General features: G+C 47.5%; 1 protein-coding gene across 3 annotated transcripts in view; it reads right to left on the bottom strand.

Annotated features, from left to right (window-relative positions):
* The window catches only part of LOC147899540 (potassium channel KAT3-like), a 96,137-nt gene that overhangs the window by 56,220 nt on the left and 18,268 nt on the right, over positions 1-21,649 (bottom strand). For all 3 annotated transcript variants that reach the window (XM_087378689.1, XM_087378690.1, XM_087378691.1), the window contains exons 3-4: positions 5,925-6,083; positions 5,702-5,759 (exon numbers count right to left, since the gene is read on the bottom strand). In XM_087378689.1, the coding sequence (XP_087234815.1) occupies positions 5,702-5,759; positions 5,925-6,083 (217 nt within the window). The remainder of the gene's footprint in view (positions 1-5,701; positions 5,760-5,924; positions 6,084-21,649) is intronic.

Raw genomic sequence — 21,649 nt, 5'->3', positions numbered from 1 at the left:
CTACCAATGTGCCCCACTAAAGAATCTCCTGGGACTCCTCAATCACTGAAAGAAAACCGACTGATTTGCCCCAATTGATCCTTGCCCCTGAGGTGGTGCAATAAACCTCAAGAGCCCCCCTGACCACATCCAGGCTCTCTTCTGAACCCTCCACATCCAAGGTCGTATCATCTGTGAACTCCGAGTCCAGAAGCTCCTCCTCCTATCTGATTGGTAGCCTCATCCCTCTGAGGCCAACCGTCTGCGACCTCAGGAAATAGCCCAACGCCTCCGCGAGGACAAAGAGAGAGAGGAAGGGAGCCAGTGGGCAGCGCCCTCTCACGGAGCGGGTGAGCGGGAAGGCCTCCCCGGTGAACCCACCAATCAACATCTGACTGGAACTCCCTGCATACAAGGCGGAGACCCCTCTGATCCACTTGTTTGAGAAGCCTAATCTCTGCATCGTGCCCTCCAAGAAGGACCACTCTACCCCATCGTAGGCCTTCTCAAAATCCAACAGCAGGATCGCAAGGGGCTGCGCCTCCTCCCTGGCCCAATCCAACGCCTCCCAAAAAGGTGAATATGTTGTCGAGGATGCTATGCTCCTAGACAAAACCTTTCTGCGTGTCGTGGATGATGTTGACTAGATGAGGTCGTAGCCGCAAACTCAAGACCTTGGCTAAGATCTTGTATGCAGTGTCTAGCAGAGTGATCAATCTCCACCATCGAATGTCCGAGTGGTTCCCTCCCTTCGGGATCAAACAAATCCAGCCTCTGCTCCTGAGTCAAAGATCTCCTGAAAGGCCAGCCGAAGGGGGGGGTGCACGAAGGGCCAAAAGCTTCTGAAGAAGACCGGGGACAACCCATCCTCCTCTAGGCACTTCTGAGTCGGAAGTGCCCTGAGAGCTTCCCGAAGCTCGTCATCTGTGAAGGGAGAATCCGACTGACTGCTCACACCCTGAGAGACCACAGCTGGGACATGCTCCCATGCCACCTCACGGGCCTCTTGCACCTAGGGGGGCTACTCCTCAGCCTGAAAAAGGTGTCGATAGAAATCCGAAGCGAACTCCATAATCTCATGAGGGTCCGAAACCACCCTGCCGCTAGCGTCTCTCAGTCTCTGCAACTGGGCACCTACCGACCTAGGCCCCGTGACCTGAAAGAACTGGTGGCTCATCCTATCCCCCTGCTATACCCAACGAGCACAAGAGGAATGATAAGAATACTCAACCCTCCTCAACTCCGTGTCTTGAAGCTCCAGACGTGCACACTCATATATGCAGCAAGCCACTAGGACTCCGTGTCCTGCCCCCTGAGACACTCAATGGAGGCTAAATCACACCTCAAAGCTCTCTCGCTCTCCCGAAGGGAAAAACGACGGCGGAGAGCCTGGGTGTAGAGCTCCTCACTGCTCCTCTAAATCGCCTAGGCTGTCTAGGATGCCCAACCACCCTCCAGAGTATCCTCTAGCTGCTGCCAAATCTCCAATATGACCTGTTGCACCTCCTCCTCCTGCATCAACGCATCTGGGATGCGAACCCCCCTCTGTGGGAGACCTCGACGGGGCTGCTCCAAATGAAGCATAATCGGCGAGTGGTCTGAGAGGGTAGTCCCTGCAAGAATGCCCGTGGAATGACCTCTATCCATGGCCCAGTCTCCAACGTAGAACATATCCAGCCTCTCAAGAAATCCATCATGCCGGCGCTGGCCAAACGAGATACTAAGACTGCCAGGGGTCCTGGAGAACTCAGCCTCCCTCCAGAGGTCCCTGCCGCAGACCGAAAAGATAAACTGCTCCCAAGTACTCTTCTACGCTGTGGGCATTTCGAAGAAAGAAGCACCCCCTTGTTTGTCTTCTCCGAACTCAAGATTGTTCAAGTCCCCTCCAACAATCCACGAGTCTACATCCGAGAGACAATCGGTCAAGCGCCTCCAAAAGGCCCCGGACAATCGGTCAAGCCCATGGGAGACCCACAGTTCCCTCCCCTAAGGGCCTAGCCACTCCTCCATCATGTTGAACATTTGCTGCCCCATCATCACATCAAACAGTGTGGGGTTCGACTGCTCCTCCCCACTAGCTGAGAAGCAAATCCCCGGAAGGAGCGAGTGCGAGAGCCCACCTTTTGCTGCTAGTAGACCCTCACGGCTCTCTGCCAGAGCGCTCCAACGCTCCAGCGACCTCAACACCTCTAGACGCCCAACGATCTGCACATGATTGGCTCCCGACTGTTTTAGTTGCATCATGCAAAGCGCTAAAGCCGTGTCGATAGACGCCGTTTGGCTCGCTGAAAGATCGAAACGGATCAAACCAAGGACTCCCACGCTCGCGGGCTCTTAGCTCCTAGCGCCTCTCCAAACAGACTTTCAGAGCGACGCTCACGACCATTACCAGCTCCTCAACTCAGCGACAATAACGCAGTCAGCACCCGTGACTCCTTGAATCACAAACTGCTGACGGGATTTGAGCGACGAGGTGCTGAATGGAGAGCTGAACGGTCGGCTAACACACATGACGAAGTTAAGGTAGCATCAATGAGGATGGCGTAGTCAAAAAATCAACAAAGTCATGAGATGGAGTAGCAGATCGGCTAAGTGAGATAGGAGGATAACCAATGAGAATGAAGGGAGGAGATTACACCAATGGGAAGACGCCAAGGATGATCCCAACCAAGATGAACGAAAGGCTGAAGGTGGAGGAGAGCATCATTCAGAGAGGCTAGAGCTACAAGCTCACCGTGTGTAATCTCTTGGTGAAGGTGTGGCGTTGTACTGGGCTGAATTACATCTCTAGAAGCATTGGTCCTTCATACCCCTTGTATGTTCTTCGTACCCCTTGGACACTTGCATCCCGACATTCCCGTTGCATTCCTTCTGTATTTTCGTGCTGTAGCACTCGTTATACACTCATTCCTCATTGCATCCCTTCCTTGCTGCACATTCATATGATAGCACCCCTACTCACCCGTACTGGGTTGCTTCCAGTGCCTTTGCACTCATCACATATATTGCATCGCTCTCTGTTTCTTGATTTCATGTAGGTGTCGGATCATGAAGTCAAACTGAGTGTTCTAGGTGTGTTTTTATAGTCTAGTGAGTCCTAGACATGCCATGCGTCATATTGGGAGTTATCCCATATACACTTTGGATCTTCAAGCCAGTCTATGTAGTGCTCATTGTCCACTTCTTGGTTCACAAAGTCGTACTTGTCTAGTGTCACATCAGAGTGGTCTACATCAGGCTTTTCTATCATGTGAGTATTTTGGTTATCATTGCTTTGTACTTTCTACTTCCTTTCATTGCTTTCTAGTTCTTCCATTTCTTTTCCATTCCGTTCCTCCTACCACGTGCCTTCATCTGGTATCAAAGCCATGCTTCTAGCCTTATCTCTCCTTCCCCTTCCAATAGGTTGAGGTGAGGGAGGCCAATGAAGTTACTCTCCCTCCTCCCCCTTGGAGAGCTACCTCTTCTCTTCTCCTCCACCGGAGCCTCATCGTGGAGATCGAGATGATAATCTATGGCCGATTGTAAATGAGAAATCAAGGGAGTCCCACGATGATGAAGAGAAGCTTCTCCAACGACAAGCTCAAAATGACAAGGCAATCTCTTTTGGTTTAGCTTTTGTTGATACTGTCATTCATCACCTTGATTTTCAGCTCACTACCCATGAGTTGTGGAGCAAGTTAGAGCACTTGTTTGGCAACCAACTCATCAATTCCAAGGTATTTCTTCGCCAAGAGTTCTTCAAGCTCACCATGAAGCATGAAGACACTCTTCAATAGCATCTAAATCACATGGAGTCCCTCATCACACAACTTGTTGCTTTGAAGGCCCTTGTAGGGACAGATGATCAAGTTGTTGTCCTCCTCTCAAGCATTGAAGACATTCCAAAGTACCAGGAGGTCATTCCAGCACTACAGGTAGCAAAGATGGACTTCCATGGCATGGTGGCCATGCTACTTGACCATGAACGGAGGTATACCAATACTCCTGACGCTACTGCACTTTTTTCAAAGGATAAAGGTAAATTTAAACCTCTCAAGTGCACATACTGTGGGAAGCTTGGTCACACCGAGGATCGTTGCTTCAAGAAACTTGCCAAGCAAAAAATCAAAGACCATGCCAATTTGGTTGTGGCCGTCCATAGTGAAGCAGAGGAAGTAGATGAAGACCTGCCATCAGCGACACATGCTCTCACGGCTCACATCCAAGATCTCTCTCTCCATCCAAAGACCTCTGATCCTAATGATCGTGACTTTGTATTTTAAGTTTTACATGAGCTTGATGTACTTGGGTACTCTACCCTGGGCAGTCCCCAAAAATTTGATGTAATAATCTTCTAGTCATCGAGTCAATAAAGGTTCTCAGCCTTGGATAGTCCTCCTCAAATGATGTTTTATTTCCTTTATGAGTCGTGTGTAGCTTCCTACCATGTCCTGCTATGAAGCGAGGGGGGGATGTATTGTGGGATTCTTTCTATTGGCTTTGATGGGTCTCTTTATCGGGCCTGGCTGAGTTCAGGATGTTGGTGCATTCCCTAGACCGATGTGTTGGTCAGGTAGCCGTGCTTCATTTGAGCCACTGAGCTACTTGGGGTGCACAAAGCAGTAGACTCCATCATTGTCATGTTCTGTTTTTAGTTCCATTCCAGTAGTCCCTCACATTTCCTTCATGGGGGGGGTGTTGGATCATGAAGTCCAAGTGAGTGTTCTAGGTGTTTTTATAGTCTAGTGAGTCCTAGACATGCCATGTGTCATATTGGGAGTTATCGCATAGACACTTTGGCTTTCTAGAGTCTAGTGTCACACTATATAGTGTTGTACTTGTCTAGCATCAGATTGGCCTACATCAAGCTTTTCTATCATGTGAGTATTTTGGTTATCATTGCTTTTTGTACTTTCAATTTCCTTTCATTGCTTTCTAGTTCTTCCATTTCTTTTCCAGTCCATTCCTCCTACCATGTGCCTTCAGTAGGGACCACTGTCCTCGCATTAGTGGCCTCAGATAGAGATCAATTGAAAATTAGTGAGAGCAAGCCCCCACCTCAGATAGAGATCATTTGTGTCAGTCCAAAGGAAGTTGTTCTCATAATCGTGTTTTGCTTTCTTTGAGGGAGAAGTATTTTTCTCTAAGGGTCATCCTACTCTACTCTTGACAATGAGATATCTTCACAAAGAAAGAGAGGAGTTGCCCGGGCTGCTGCAAAAAATGAATATCGAGGTCTTGCATCCTAGAACAGACTGAATCAATTCTGAGATATTTATATTTTTTAGCATGGAGATCATTTGTGTCAATTCCAATGGAAGTTGCTCTCATACTCTTGTTTTGCTTTTTTTTGAGAGGGTGGGTCAGAGGGTTTCTTTGAATTATTTCTGGTGTCAATTCTGGAATATTTAATTTATGACACGGGACAATGTCATCACAGCAGAGCATTATATGATCCTGGAATATTTACTTGTATTATATGATCCTGGAATATTTACTTTATGACATGGGGTGATGTCATCAGGTTACTCCTTTCAGAAACAAGAGGATCGTTCCAGAGAACAGTTCAAATTCGGCTCTGGAACTTATTCTTTCCTTGTTCCAATAGAGAGAAAGAGATACGCTTTTCCAGCTTGGCTAGTTTTATGTTAACATACAGCCTTGCCTTTAGGGGTGCTCATTGCATCTTTACCCTAGAAATAATAACAGTCCTTTCTTTAAGAACAGTAAATTCTCTTACACCAAGGAGTTTTAAGCATCGAATCCAAAAGTAGCTGATGTGGATGTCTTTTTCCAGCCTGTTACATCAGATAAATTATCAGATATCATTTTGAAACTCATTAAGTCTCTCACATCCCTTGTAGCAAATTGTCAATGTCTCTGGAAAAAGCAGAGAGATGTCCAGTGAGAGGCTTATATTTTTATGATATATATGTCTAAGAATACAAGATATGGGAGATCACCTAGCAAACAAAGCACTAACTCTCCGCAGCCGCCAAAGCCGTAGCATACTCAGCAAATTGTATGCTAAACCTTTACCAAGCTTTTCTGTGGTGACAAGAGCAAGCATCTGAAATGGGATTGCTGATGACACATCCAACACCAACCATGTTGACAGGTACCTGAATTGTACAAGAGATTACATAAAGGTTTTAAAGTTTCAACGTTAGCTGATACTTTTGACTCTGGAGAAAATGAGGAGATGTTCCGTACTTTAGGCATGATAGCTTCACTTAAACTCAGAAAAAAGAACTGCAATCGAAACAGAAAGGTGCTCTATTTTGAGTCCTAAATGTGCCAAGTTTTGGATTGCCAGCAAACGCTAGGGTCCATACTAAAAATATTGAAAGAAAATCAGGAACAGATATTTGAGGATGGAATTCATCTTCAAATTGTATGACAAAGAAAATTCTCCTGCCTTATGCAGGTAAGGCCTTGTATAAGATACTTATATGCATGCTCTTAAAACAGCACTTTAGAGGTCAAGAGATAGCATTGATTGCTGATTCGTGACAGGTCAAAAAAGTTCGGTTAAGTAGCTCAGTTTCCTGGAGTAAGGGATGTCTAATAGTGGAGCCCCACTAAATATCTTCCCACACGATAGTCATTGTATGTTAGGATTACAGAAAACCTAGTGTTCTACTCACGGTATCACAGGAACATTTGAACCATGTCTAAGAATTGAGTGTTTACTGTTACTATAAGAAATGCTTTTAAGGACAATCTAAAGCTAATTCTCCAAGCACCATCATAGATAATCCACATGTTACTCACTTCTAACATCCTCTTCCAACATGTCACTCACTTCCAACATCCTCTTGAAATCCTAGTAACACTAAAACTTATACATACTAAACCATAAGCATACCTAGTGAATGCCAGATGTGCAGGATGATGGAATATGCCTTCCCTACAACATAGATTTAAAAAAATTGGACATACCTCACAAAATAGCACATCCATCTAATGGATTACTCTTCAAGAAAAATTTACACCTATATACCAATTGTTACAAGCTGATTATGAGTACATTGTAATCATACACATGCATAAGTTAAAAAGAAGTGTCTCTTGTATGTGGAACACCCTTCCCATCATGAAGGACAGAGCCCCTGGTGTTGTAGTCATATGTCGAGAGAAATTCTCCCAGCAAATTCATGTTGATGCAGCATGGGAGTTTGTCGGCCATGGGCTTGAGACCCATCAAAAGTAGATAGGGCTGGACCACTACTGCTCCTGGACTATAGTGGTTTTAGCGGTGGTCAGTAATTCCTATAATCTCTGTGTCTTCTCACAAATCACTGCATTTTAATTTCTGAGCTCTACCAAAGCTAATTGGGTTTTTTCTACTTTTGAGATTCTTTCTGGCTTTTTAGCAACTCTTCCCTCTCCTACATCCCAGTGGCTTTTTCCCCTCTATAACTGTTTTGACCTCTGTCTACAGTCTAGTCAATTTGTTATCATGTGCTTTTTAAATCTCTCATGGCCTTCCCTGAAAGCTTTGTGAAGGTGGTAGCTAGAAAAAATATTAAAAGAAGATACCAATTGTGAGATAGCTCTGTCAGCCTGCTCCTTTGAAACTTCAGTAATCCCTCCTTATGTTGATGGTACAGAGACTATAGAACTCCCACAGTCACTTCTGCTTGATGAATTCACTGTTTGTCAGTTGGAGTCGCTGGTGATTTTATCCTGATGATATCTTTTGGTTCCTCTTGGTTTTTTACTTGTAGCTGTATTAGTAGGATCCACCATTTTTTCTGTAAGGGTCTCTTTAGCATCTTGTGGCTCCAATCTTTGTTCCTCCTCTGTCAAGGCAGGGAGGAGGAGCTGGTGGAGCATATGGGTGTCGATGCAGCCCTTCTGAGGAGGAAAGTTCCTTTCCTTCTCAGGAGTACGCTGCTTCACTGCTGCGCTCCCTTCGGCACTCTTACAACCCTTGAATGGATGCTTGAATCCAAAGTCGATATTTATCACGATGTCTGCGACCAAAATCACAATACGACATTTCAAGACGCATTGCAGGAGGGCCAATCGAAGCAGTTAAACTACTCCTAGCCAGGATTGGGATCCTGAATGTGTGCCCCATCGTGCAGACAGCACCGTCTGGCCTTTTGGAGGAGGCTGACAGAATGTCTGCCAGATGTTGACTCCTAGATTGTTGGAGGAGACTTCAACAACCTGGAGTTTGGGGAGGACAAGCACAGTGGTGCCTCCTTTTCCAAGATGCCAACAGCAGAGCGGAGCACGTGGGAGCAGTTCATCTTCACGATCAGTGGCAAGAGCCAGTGTTCACCAAGATACATGCAAGCCTCCTCTTCTCATTCGGCCAGAGAAGACATGATGGACTGCTTGAGAGGCTGGATCGCTTCTACATTGTGGACTGGGCACTCCATAGAGGTGGCTCTACATGGATTCTAGCAAGCACCACGATGCCAGACCACTCTCCAACAGTACTCTACCTAGAGCAGCCCCACCGGGGTCTTCCCCAAAAGGGGCTATGCATTCCAGAGGACCTCCTGCAGGATGAGGAGGTTCAGCAGACTATGGCAGAGATTTGGCAGCAGCCAGAGTCAGCACCCTGCAACTCACGCCCTTAGATGTGATTCAAAGGAGCAGTGAGGAGTTGTAGTCTCCTGCCCTTAGACGGGGAGGAGGGCTTTGCAGGAGCGTGAGCGTGCACTACATCGAGGCATCGCTTCCATAGAGAGGCTCAGGGAGCAGGACCCAAGATCCTAGTGGCTTAGTGATAGATATGAGAGCGCGCACCTTGATCTCCAGGACACAAAGGTTCAGCGGGCTGAATTCTCCTACCGCTCCACCTGGGCCCGTTGGGTACAGCAGGGGGATAGGATGACGAAGCAGTTCTTTTAGACCACTGGGCCTCGATCGACAAGCATGTTGAGAGTTGTGGTGCCATGAGCACATGAATTAGAGGCTAAGGTGTGGTATAGGAAAGAATCAAAGTAGCCACCCTAGGATGTGGACTACATGATGTGGAGATGTGGATTGAGGATATCCACAAGGAGAGATGTGGATGAGAGGATCCCACATGGTTGACTATTCAAAGGGCACTCTCTATAAGAGGCCTATCATGTATTGTTGAGTACACACACATTGAAAGAGATATAGATTTGTTATCTCCCTCTCATGTCTTATTTAGTGTGCTTTGAGCCTCCTTAGTTCTTCCGCTGATCTTGCGTGCACTAGGCTTAGTGGCGTTCATATATTAGATCTTTCACACGATGTCAAAGCTTCCGGTCATCCACTAAGTCTAGTTTGTAGATTAGTGTGTTTGTATATTGTTGTTTCTCATTTTTGGCATGGCTAGTTAAGAAAAAGAAAAAAAAAATGGCACAATAGTATCATCTTTAGGGAGAAAGGATTGATTTGTGAGAGTGAGATTTATGTCCATTCTGTTTGAGTGAGTTTTTGAGTGGGAGAGACTCTCTCTGAGTGCAATAGAGAGAGAAAGAGAGACCTTTGAGTGACTCTTCTGCACACTCCAGCAAACCTTGCGGCTCTGAAGGCCACAACGACTTGCACGACCTCACAGCGCTTGTATACCCACTCTACAACACTGGCGCAAAGAAAGATTATATGAACAAGGGACGGCTAGCTCAATCGATGCCAATGAGCAGTGGCTCACGGCTAGCTCTGGCAACCCACACGTCCATTGACAAACAGCCATAGCTACAGCACACGACTCAGCCCAATTGGGTCTCCAGCAGAACCACCTTGTCTTCAATGACTCAACGTAACTATGCTCCAACGCCACGACTCAAGAGCTCTCTACAGCGCTCTAGCGAAACGGCGCCCGCACAGCCAAGCCCCCCTGCAGCCAACCAACAACCAAAATGGCCTCTGCGTCTCCATATTCGACTTGCTAGCAGCAAACAAGGCCAGCTCCATCACCGGCGGCCCACGGGAAAGTCTAGCAGAACTCCAACAATCTGACGCACATCTCTCCAGATCAGAGGCCAACGACACTTCAACGCCTCCATATGCATCCAAGCCTTCGTCGCTCTCCAACTCTGCAGCGCCATTGCTCCCTACAGTCAAAGCTCCTGGCTCTAAGGCTCTAAGCACAAAGCTACAGCCCACGAACGTCCGCTTCAAAAGCTCTCTATAGCTACGACCTCCTTCCGCAGAGCCAGCTCCATCGACCTTGCTACTCCAGCAACACGAGCGGCTCCTCCACGACCTACTCAATTATTTAGCTGCCAAAGTCTTCTATAGTGCTCCACCTCACGCATCCTGCATGACTGCTCCAAAGCTCACAAAGACCAGACAGCTTTGAACGACAGCCACTCCCAGGTGGAGTTTAATCCGGGTTAGCCTTCAAGACAAGGCTGGTTAACTAAGCTAGATTACCATAATGCCACCCAAGCATAGTCCCTTTCTAAGCACAATCCTGCAAGCAGCATGTGAACAACCAAAGCCACATCATCAAAGGCCCCTCTTCTTGATCAAAATTTTGACAAGCTATAACTTTCAATCCAGAAAGAATTTGCGCACGCTCCAAAAAGAAAAATTGATCATCTTTTTGAGCTCTATATGCCTGTTAGATCAGAATCATTGTTAGCAATTAGACACTGCCAATATTGAAAGAAATCAATTGGTAAGACCTTTGTAACAAATGGAAAAGCGATGCATGAACGTAAAAAGCAAGCCGAAAGCACAAGTGCATGAGATGACCATAGCACAAAGCATGGCATCCACACATAAAGCATCAAGGCACATGGAAGAACAAAGCATCATGCATCAAGCTACATCAAGCAAAGAAGCGAATGCCATCAACATCAAGCATTGAGAAGCAACAACCTTGCCACCTTCAGCTCATATGTTTGTAAATCAAACCTGACCACTTGAGAGTAGCCATGTAAGCACCTAGGGGAGGATTTGATCTTGTAATACCCACAGTTGACCACCTTAAGTAGCAATGCATGCACTAAGGGGAGGTGATGGAATGTAACTCACATCTGACCACCTTGCAGTAGCCAAAGGATCATGGCACCAAGGGGAGGTGTTGAGAGTTGTGGTGCCATGAGCACATGAATTAGAGGCTAAGGTGTGGTATAGGAAAGAATCAAAGTAGCCACCCTAGGATGTGGACTACATGATGTGGAGATCTGGATTGAGGATATCCACAAGGACAGATGTGGATGAGAGGATCCCACATGGTTGACTATTCAAAGGGCACTCTCTATAAGAGGCCTATCATGTATTGCTGAGTACACACACATTGAAAGAGATATAGATTTGCTATCTCCCTCTCATGTCTTATTTAGTGTGCTTTGAGCCTCCTTAGTTAATCTGTTGATCTTGTGTGCACTAGGCTTAGTGGCGATCATATATTGGATCTTTCACAAGGCACACAGTTACAACGTTTACGGGATCTGCAGGGCATTATGCACACTGATCCACATGAGATTCTAGAGCTGACCACGGCTTTCTACAACCAGCTCCAAGCGGAGAGGGTGACTCCAGCTTGTCTTGTGGCCCGTGAGCTAGTTTGGGACTGTGTTCCAACGGTAGTCCCGTGGGAGTTATACAGGAGTCTAGAGGAGCCTTCCATAGATGAGGAGCTCTAGGATGCCCTCAAGGCCCTCCCGACTTAGAAGTGTCCTGGCGAAGATGGCTTGACTCTGGCCTTCTTTCGAAACTTCTAGGATATCATTTCCACCCCTTTCTGTTTAGCCTGCCAGGAGATCTTTGAGACGGGCTACCTTCCTCAGTCCCTAAAAAGGAGGTGGATTGGTTTGATCCCGAAAGAGGGGCATTGGTCAGACATTCGGCAATGGAGACCGGATCACCTTGCTTGACACCGCATACAAGATCCTCGCTAAGGTCTTGAGTTTGCGGTTGCGGCCTCATCTCACCGACATCATCCATGACACGCAGACTGGATGTGTTCAAGAGTGCAGCATCCTGGACAACATTTTCACCTTCTGGGAGGCAGTGGATTGGGCCAAGGAGGAGTTACAACCTTTGGCCATCCTTCTCTTGGATTTTGAGAAGGCTTACGATAGGGTGGAGTGGTTTTTCCTAGAGGACACTATGCACAGGTTGAGTTTCTTAGACAGATGGATTAGAGGACTCTCTGCGCTTTATGTGGGGAGCTCTAGTCAGATTCTTGTCGGTGGACACACGGGCGAGGCCTTTCCTCTCTCTCGCTCAGTCCGTTAGGGCTGCCCCCTAGCTCCCTTTCTTTCCTTTTTGTGGCGGAGGCATTGGGCTACTACTTGAGATCGTAGGTGGTGGGCCTCTCAAGGTCGAGGCTCCCAATTAGACAGGAGGAGCTGCTAGACTCAAAGTTTGTAGATGACACAGCCTCGTACGTAGAGCGCACCACAGCAAGCTTGAAGAGAGTCAAGGGATCCCTAGCTATCTACTGCGAGGCCTCAGGTGCATGGATCAACTGGACAAAATCCATCGGTTTCTTCACAAGGGTCTAAGGAGACACGGGAGATTCAAGAGTGGGGGATTGACTTTGGCTTCCACTGGATACTGCGGGGCTAAACAGCGAGATACCTTGGATGCCAGGTGGGTATTGATATTACAGCAGAGTAGCAGATCGCCCCGGCCCTCGAGAGTGTCCAACGCAAGCTTCTCTACTGGTAGCCAAACTCTCCCTAGCGGGCTGTGCCTTAGTGGCAAACCAAGTGCTTCTTGCCACGGCCTAGTACATTGCCTCCTGCTGGTATTTTCATAGATGGTGCATTGGACAGCACATTTGGTTCGAAATTTCCTTTGGGCAGGATTGGACAGCACGAGGAGTACTAGAGCCCAAGTTGCTTGGTAGATGGTGATCACGCCGCAGGCATTGGGAGGCTTGGGTATCATTGATCCGCACATGCTCTACTGGCCTCACTCCTGGTGCAGAGCCCTAGAAGCTCTTCTTACAGCGAGGGCTTCTCAGGATCACCCCACGCACTGGAGGCAGTGGCAGCATTCACATAGATGGATCTTTTCAGAGGCCCCCCTTACGGGGAGGCTTCCCCTATAATGAGGAGCCTCCATCGGGTCTAGTAGAGATTAGCAGGGGGCCTCATCCGTGCTCAGCCCCGTTGTAGAGAGGAGTTCGAGCATCAGCCCCTCATTTGGCACCTGGAGATCAGGGATCAAGATGGACATATGCTCGGGCAGCGGACTCACATTGGATGGGCACAGTGGGACAGTGGCTCGGCTTGCTCCTTTGGCAGATGGAGCAGAAAGCCCATGGAGGGAGAGGTGAGGCTTGGAGCGATAGTGCATATGCAAGGGGCAGGGCAGGGCAGCAAATGAGGGAGATTGACCTAGCCATCCTGGAGTCTTGGTGGGAGGGACTCCATATGTGGATGGACAGCAGATTGTTGGTTCAATTTTCTCAGACTAGGGTCTCCTTGAGGATGATGATTCAGCGAGGCAAAACGCAGCCTGGTTTCTTCCGTGTAGGGCCTGGAGGCCTACTTCAGGCACTCACACTAAGAGAAACCCAGAGATGGACGGGAGTGTTTTAAGGGCAAACCTTTATAGTTGGAGTCATGGGTACATGTCTTTGGGATTTGAAGGCGTATGCATGGATGGTAGATGTGATTGATAGGCTGGTTTACTAAGCTGGGTTAGAAGATCACCACAATGCCACCCAAGCATAGTCCCTTTCTAAGCACAATTCTGGAAGCAGCATGTGAACAACCAAAGCCACATCATCAAAGGCCCCTCTTCTTGATCAAAATTTTGACAAGCTGTAACTTTCAATCCAAAAAGAATTTGCACACGCTCAAAAAAGAAAAAGTGATCATCTTTTCGAGCTCTACACGCCTGTAAGATCAGAATCATTGGTAGCAATTAGACACTGCCAATATTGAAAGAAATCAATTGGTAGGACCTTTGTAACAAATGGAAAAGCGACTCATGAACGTAAAAAGCAAGCCAAAAGCACAAGTGCATGAGATGACCATAGCACAAAGCATGGCATCCACACATAAAGCATCAAGGCACATGGAAGAACAAAGCATCATGCATCAAGCTACATCAAGCAAAGAAGCGAATGCCATCAACATCAAGCATTGAGAAGCAACAACCTTGCCACCTTCAGCCCATATGTTTGTAAATCAAACCTGACCACCTGAGAGTAGCCATGTAAGCACCTAGGGGAGGATTTGATCTTGTAATACCCACAGTTGACCACCTTAAGTAGCAATGCATGCACTAAGGGGAGGTGATGGAATTTAACTCACATCTGACCACCTTGAAGTAGCCAAAGGATCATGGCACTAAGGGGAGTTGTTGAGAGTTGTGGTGCCATGAGCACATGAATTAGAGGCTTAGGTGTGGTATAGGAAAGAATCAAAGTAGCCACCCTAGCATGTGGACTACATGATGTGGAGATCTGGATCGAGGATATCCACAAGGACATATGTGGATGAGAGGATCCCACATGGTTGACTATTCAAAGGGCACTCTCTATAAGAGGCCTATCATGTATTGTTGAGTACACACACATTGAAAGAGATATAGATTTGCTATCTCCCTCTCATGTCTTATTTAGTGTGCTTTGAGCCTCCTTAGTTCTTCTACTGATCTTGTGTACACTAGGCTTAGTGGCGATCATATATTGGATCTTTCACAAGGCACACAGTTACAACGTTTACGGGATCTGCAAGGCATTATGCACACTGATCCACATGAGATTCTAGAGCTGACCACGGCTTTCTACAACCAGCTCCAAGCGGAGAGGGTAACTCCATCTTTGTGGCCCGTGAGCTAGTTTGGGACCGTGTTCCAACGGTAGTCCCGCGGGAGTTGTACAGGAGTCTAGAGGAGCCTTTCATAGATGAGGAGCTCTAGGATGCCCTCAAGGCCCTCCCGACTTAGAAGTGTCCTGGCGAAGATGGCTTGACTCCGGCCTTCTTTCGAAACTTCTAGGAGATCATTTCCACCCCTTTCTGTTTAGCCTGCTAGGAGATCTTTGACACGGACTACCTTCCTCAGTCCCTAAAAAGGGGGTGGATTGGTTTGATCCCGAAAGAGGGGCATTGGTCAGACATTCGGCAATGGAGACCGGATCACCCTGCTTGACACCGCATACAAGATCCTCGTTAAGGTCTTGAGTTTGCGGTTGTGGCCTCATCTCACCAACATCATCCGTGACACGCAGACTGGCTGTGTTCAAGAGTGCAGCATCTTGCACAACATTTTCACCTTCTGGGAGGTAGTGGATTGGGCCAAGGAGGAGTTACAACCTTTGGCCATCCTTCTCTTGGATTTTGAGAAGGCTTACGATAGGGTGGAGTGGTTTTTCCTAGAGGACACTATGCACAGGTTGAGTTTCTTAGACAGATGGATTAGAGGACTCTCTGCGCTTTATGTGGGGAGCTCTAGTCAGATGCTTGTCGGTGGACACACGGGCGAGTCCTTTCCTCTCTCTCGCTCAGTCCATTAGGGCTGCCCCCTAGCTCCCTTTCTTTCCTTTTTGTGGCGGAGGCATTGGGCTACTACTTGAGATCGCAGGTGGTGGGCCTCTCAGTGTCGAGGCTCCCAATTAGACAGGAGGAGCTGCTAGACTCAAAGTTTGTAGATGACACAGCCTCGTATGTAGAGCGCACCACAGCGAGCTTGAAGAGAGTCAATGGATCCCTAGCTATCTACTGTGAGGCCTCAGGTGCATGGATCAATTGGACAAAATCCATCGGTTTCTTCACAAGGTCTAAGGAGACACGGGAGATTCAAGAGTGGGGGATTGACTTTGGCTTCCACTGGATACTGCCGGGCTAAACAGCGAGATACCTCGGATGCCAAGTGGGTATTGATATTACAGCAGAGTAGCAGATCGCCCCGGCCCTCGAGAGTGTCCAACGCAAGCTTCTCTACTGGTGGAGCTCAGCCAAACTCTCCCTAGCGGGCTGTGCCTTAGTGGCAAACCAAATGCTTCTTGCCACGGCCTAGTACATTGCCTCCTGCTGGTATTTTCATAGATGGTGCATTGGACAGCACATTTGGTTCGAAATTTCCTTTGGGCAGGATTGGACGGCACGAGGAATACTAAAGCCCAAGTTGCTTGGTAGATGGTGATCATGCCGCAGGCATTGGGAGGCTTGGGTATCATTGATCCGCACCTGCTCTACTGGCCTCACTCCTGGCGTAGAGCCCTAGAAGCTCTTCTTACAGCGAGGGCTTCTCAAGAACACCCCACGCACTGGGGGCAGTGGCAGCATTCACATAGATGGATCTTTTCAGAGGCCCCCCTTACGGGGAGGCTTCCCCTATAATGAGGAGCTTCCATAGGGTCTAGTAGAGATTAGCAGGGGGCCTCATCCGTTCTCAACCCCATTGTAGAGAGGAGTTCGAGCATCAGCCCCTTATTTGGCACCTGGAGATCAGGGATCAAGATGGACATATGCTCGGGCAGCGGACTCACATTGGATGGGCACAGTGGGACAGTGGCTCGGCTTGCTCCTTTGGCAGATGGAGCAAAAAGCCCATGGAGGCAGAGGTGAGAGCGATAGCGCATATGCAAGGGGCAGGGCAGCAAATGAGGGAGATTGACCCAGCCATCCCGGAGTCTTGGTGGGAGGGACTCCATATGTGGATGGACAACAGATTGTTGTCTCAATTTTGTCGGACTGGGGTCTCCTTGAGGATGATGATTCAGCGAGGCAAAACGCAGCCTGGTTTCTTCCGTGTAGGGCCTGGAGGCCTACTTCAAGCACTCACACTTAGAGAAACCCAGAGGTGGACGGGAGTGTTTTAAGGGAAAACCTTGATAGTTGGAGTCATGGGTACATGTCTTCGGGATTTGAAGGCGTATGCATGGATGGTAGATGTGATTGATAGGTGTGATTGAGATTATCAAGGAGTGATTTGTGGATCTAAATCATGTCTTCACCTCTAGCCTTGGTAGAGTTTGAGCCTCCATAGCTGCCCATTTTCTTCAACAAGGAATCTGGATGGGATTCATTGGCAGATGATCAGAGCTGGGTGCCGATTGGGGAAGGAGTGGCACATTGATCCTCCCAGCATCCTAGAGCAGGATGCCCCCAGATGGCGCCTCTGGCTTTGGGAAGGTAGGCCCCTGTGGGATCCGAGAGAGTGGTTTTGGCCTTCTAGGATTGGCCTCGCCGGGCAAGTGGATGAGGTGCCCTTCTGTTCCTATACCACTCAGATTGGCAAGAGGCTTTAGATGGACTCTTCGGCTTGGACCCCTTCAAGGGAGAGGAATTGGGTGGCCCATAGGGTGCCCCAGGTGGTCCATTCGAGGTTTTGGACGAATTTACGGTCCAGTTCGCGGCCGAGAAAGATCTCCTACTTCTGGCTGGCCGCCTGCAGAGGCTTGCCCATAGGCCCGTGGTTGGAGCACATGAGGGTGAAGGGATAGTGTCACTGCTATTCTACTAGATTCTGGAGATGATGCCTCAGTGCCTCTAGAGTTGTTGTAGCGCAGTGAGGATCTGGATGGGAGCCCTCAGGATTATGATCCGCATGCACAGCCTTCAAAGGGACTACACCGATTGACTGAGGCAGGTCACATGTTCCAGATTGATGAGGTCTCTCCAGCTGACCAGATACAGGGTCAGAGCATTCAGAGGATAGAGCTCCATGAGGCAGTCCCCCTGATATCCCAGATCCTCATTCCCCTCGGGAGGATAGCGTGTGGGAGGTACTAGCCAGTATCACGGCATGGAACATTTGGGTTGCTCGCTGTAGTCTCGTGATGTGTGAGCATCAGGTTCCACCCTCGCCTACCTTGGTCGCCATCTGACTGGATATCATCTACACCCTGCGCTCCACCTGGAAGCGTGGGACTTCGGGCTCTAGGGCGGCGACTGTCGCGAGGCACACACGTTTCTCCAAGGCTTGGCCTGCAGGAGTTTTCTACTACTCCGCGAGGGATTCACTGGTTGTATAGTCTCCCCACTTGGCTATTAGCCCCTGTACCAGAGATTCCCTAGGCGGTGAGCTGGGTTTCTCTAGAACAGAGGCTGGGGTTTCTTCTTTCAGCCTTTATCCGGGGTTTTTTTCCATACTCAATACCTTTTGGGCTGCTGTTTTGTATGAAGTTTTTCAAGCATTAATAGAAGGTTCCTTTCTTTGCAAAAAAAGAAACCACGGCATCCTCATGTGCATCCCGCAAAGCAATAACCTGAGTGAAAACACCCAACCAAGTGGAATCTGAAGGAACATGAGAGCAAAAGATAATCACATGATAGAGACAAGATTGAGGCAACAAATTGATATCATTGGATTGATTGTGATAGCAAGTACAAGTGCCTCTTTTATAGGTAGGGCAGCCTTCTCTTTGACATCATAGGTGAGGTCACTAGACCTCCACCTCATACACCTAACTTGCTTAACTCTAGGAGGTGGCACTAATTGCTCACCTACTAGACACATTCACACCCACACAATGACACCCTAAGACTCTAGGACACACTCAACTTGACTCCATGTTCTAACACCCCCCCATGGAGGAAAGGTGAGGGACTACTGGAATGGAACCAAGAACATAATATGACAATGATGGTCATCAAAACTGTGCATGCTGGTCTAGAACTAGACATGTCTCCCACACAATCTCAGAGGCAAGTGAGCATGGCTCAGAGGGTAGCGAGCATAACATAGAAATCTCATCTAGCATGGCTCAGAGGCTCATCATGCATGGATGCATGATCAACTCAGAGGTCTAGGAGACCAATGCACCAACAAATAGACCTATCAAAGCCAAAATGTTCCCTCAATACATCTCCTATCAATGGCCAATACATGATTCCCACAGAACACATCCCCCCCTGGCTCCAAGTAGGGATTGACAAGGGACTAGGAGCCACACACAAGAAATAGAAAAATAAACATCGATTTAGGAGGACTATCCAAGGCTGAGAACCTTTATGGACTCTGACAACCACAAACTTTTATTCCATTCATTTTGGGGGTCATCCCGGGCAGAGTACCCATGACTCACTGATTAAGGTGAAAAATGAGTGACCCATCTCCTTGAGGAGAAATAGATCCCCCTTGCTGTGGTGAAATGATGCTTCGATATCATTGTCTAGTGGTGGTCTCCACAGCAATATAAGAGGCTTCTTGAAGTAGGTATTCTGCTGTAGTAGACTCTCGAGAGGTGTATGACTGATTATTCATTGCATCCTTACAGGCCAACATAGAAAGACTCCAAACATAGGCACTCCTATTATAATTGTGTGTAGATCTTGCATAAAACCGAACCATCAATATGTATGGGATGTTGTAGTGTCTAAATTTTATGCACATTGGCGGTTTCAACAGGTTGCCTTCATACACCACACTGTTTTCGGCAAGGAAGAGGAAGTAAAAGACCTTATTCCCATCCTTTTCTGCAACTGTAAGTGTCCGATCATGGTCACCATCCAAGAGAATCTCAGGATCTACAATTGGAAACATACTGCTGTCGCGAGAAATTGCATCATATCGTGCAAGACCCCATGCAGTCACTTGAACAACTAGCACAAAATGACCATTAGGAATACTGACTACAGCTTGCCATTTAGCAAACCTTGCCCCTTGCTTGTATCTTTTCATTCTTCAATCAATCGCTCAACAAAGATACATTGCCATCTATACATCTTGAATCAGAATAATTGTCTTAAGGATAAACATGGTGAGAGCAGCTATCAACGAATGCATCACCCCAATCAACCAAGCTCTGTTGAAAGCAATTCGTAGCAGAATCTGAATGTGTCCAGCATGTCAAATAATACGCTATAGAGTGGCCAGATATCAATGAAAAATTGCGTTGATTGAAATATGTTGACTGCCTCTAGGCTGTCTGAATCAATAGATGAATACAGACCAGGCAATCGAAACTGGCAGAAGAAGCGCCACCGTTGACAGAGTACCAACAGATATGCATCACCGTCTTATGTGCCTCAATAGGACAATCTCTAGAACCACCTCAGAAAAATACGTTCGAATGATGCTGACAAGATTATGCCATTACGAACTGATAACAATATGCATCTCACATAATACCTTGTGTTTCCGTGTAGCATGCCCATTCAACGATGCTGGGGAAGAGAAGATTACGCCTTGCAGAATACCTTGCGCCGCCTCAGAAAGAATCACCGATTTAGAATTCAAAAATTGTGTGCATCTGAATTGCACGAGTATATCCTTCTTGAATAGCCAATTTACAAGTATTTGTAGCCTAGAGACACGGGAAGCAGCGCCAATGGTATAGAATCAGGAGCAAAGCCACGAGATAGTAGATCATTGGATAGAGATGCATTTGGCTGTGGTGGACTCAAAGCTTCAAACGAACCAGATAAGCTAAGCGTGCAAATTGAAAAGCTGGAAAGAATAGTTGTGCAATGGCTGGAGCAGACTAGCTTGCATCTCATGTGTAGGAAGTGTAGGAAGCCCGGTTGGCTCTGATACCACGTGAAGGAACATGAGAGCAGAAGATAATCACATGATAGAGACAAGATTGAGGCAACAAATTGATATCATTGGATTGATTGTGATAGCAAGTACAAGTGCCTCTTTTATAGGCAGGGCAGCCTTCTCTTTGACATCATAGGTGAGGTCACTAGACCTCCACCTCATACACCTAGCTTACTTAACTCTAGTAGGTGGCACTAATTGCTCACCTACTAGACACATTCACACCCACACAATTGTAGGACACACTCAACCATGTTCTAACAGAATCCATAAGGGGCATATCATCTATCCATCCACTCCACTGGAATGGCTGCATCGATTTGCTGAATCCTCCCTTTACTCCCTTTGAGATGACCAACTCATTAAACTCTCCGATCCTCTGGAAGCTTCCTGAAAGCTTTCCAAGATCCCACAGTGGATGTAAGGCCTCTCTCCCATCTGGACCATTGCATATAGTGGACGTGCCTAGTGGTATGCCACGCTCATCAAGTATGCTTTCATTCCACATAATGGGCTGCCTATTAATTTCTTTGCAAGAGGAGGGTGGCACTCTCCAAGGTGTACTTTTGTAGCTATCCCAAGCTTTCAGAATGGCAGTCGTACGAGGAGAGAAGGGAGGTCTGAGTGGGGCTGAAGTAAAAATCTATCTAGTGCGGTCCATCCACTCTCCTCCTGAGGTGGGAGTACATGTTTGTATGCTGCATATGAAAAAATCCTTCCAAGGCTCATGTTCAGGCATCAATCCTCTGACCACAATCTCACATAGTAAGGCCTTGCACTGCAAGTCTGGGTTGATGATATTAAGACCCCCTTCCCTAGTGGGGAGTATGAGGGTCTCCCAAGCCACCTTGACTATGGCATCTGCCGTCCTATAAAGTCCACTCAACAAAAAGTTTCTGATAGGTCTCTTGAGCTGACTGATACTATCCCTGGAGCGGCACCACCATGAGAAAACAAACCAAGCAGTGGACAATAACACCTAGTTGACCACCATAGCCCTAGATGCCAAGTCTAGTTTGGCCGAACTCCAAAAGAGGAGTTTCCCCCTTATGCTCTCCAACACAGGAGAAAACTGTTGTGCAGGAGAGATGCCCACACCTACCTGGCATCCCAAATACCTGACGGAAACCCCCCTCTGAATCCATGTGAAACCAAAATCAGCTCCCTAGTCTGGAGTGTTCTCATCGCTGATCCAAAAGCCATTGGATTTGTGCCAATTTATATGTGCCCCTACTGCCATGCAAAACACATCCAAGGCTGTCCTGAAAGAAGTGAGCGTCTGTGGTGTGGC

Source organism: Dipteris shenzhenensis, chromosome 8, assembly GCF_047967505.1.
Source record: "Dipteris shenzhenensis isolate YYH24624 ecotype China chromosome 8, Dip_SZ_1.0, whole genome shotgun sequence".
Lineage (NCBI taxonomy): Eukaryota > Viridiplantae > Streptophyta > Polypodiopsida > Gleicheniales > Dipteridaceae > Dipteris > Dipteris shenzhenensis.
The sequence above is the reverse complement of the archived record's forward strand: the minus strand, read 5'-3'. Positions and strand labels throughout refer to the sequence as shown.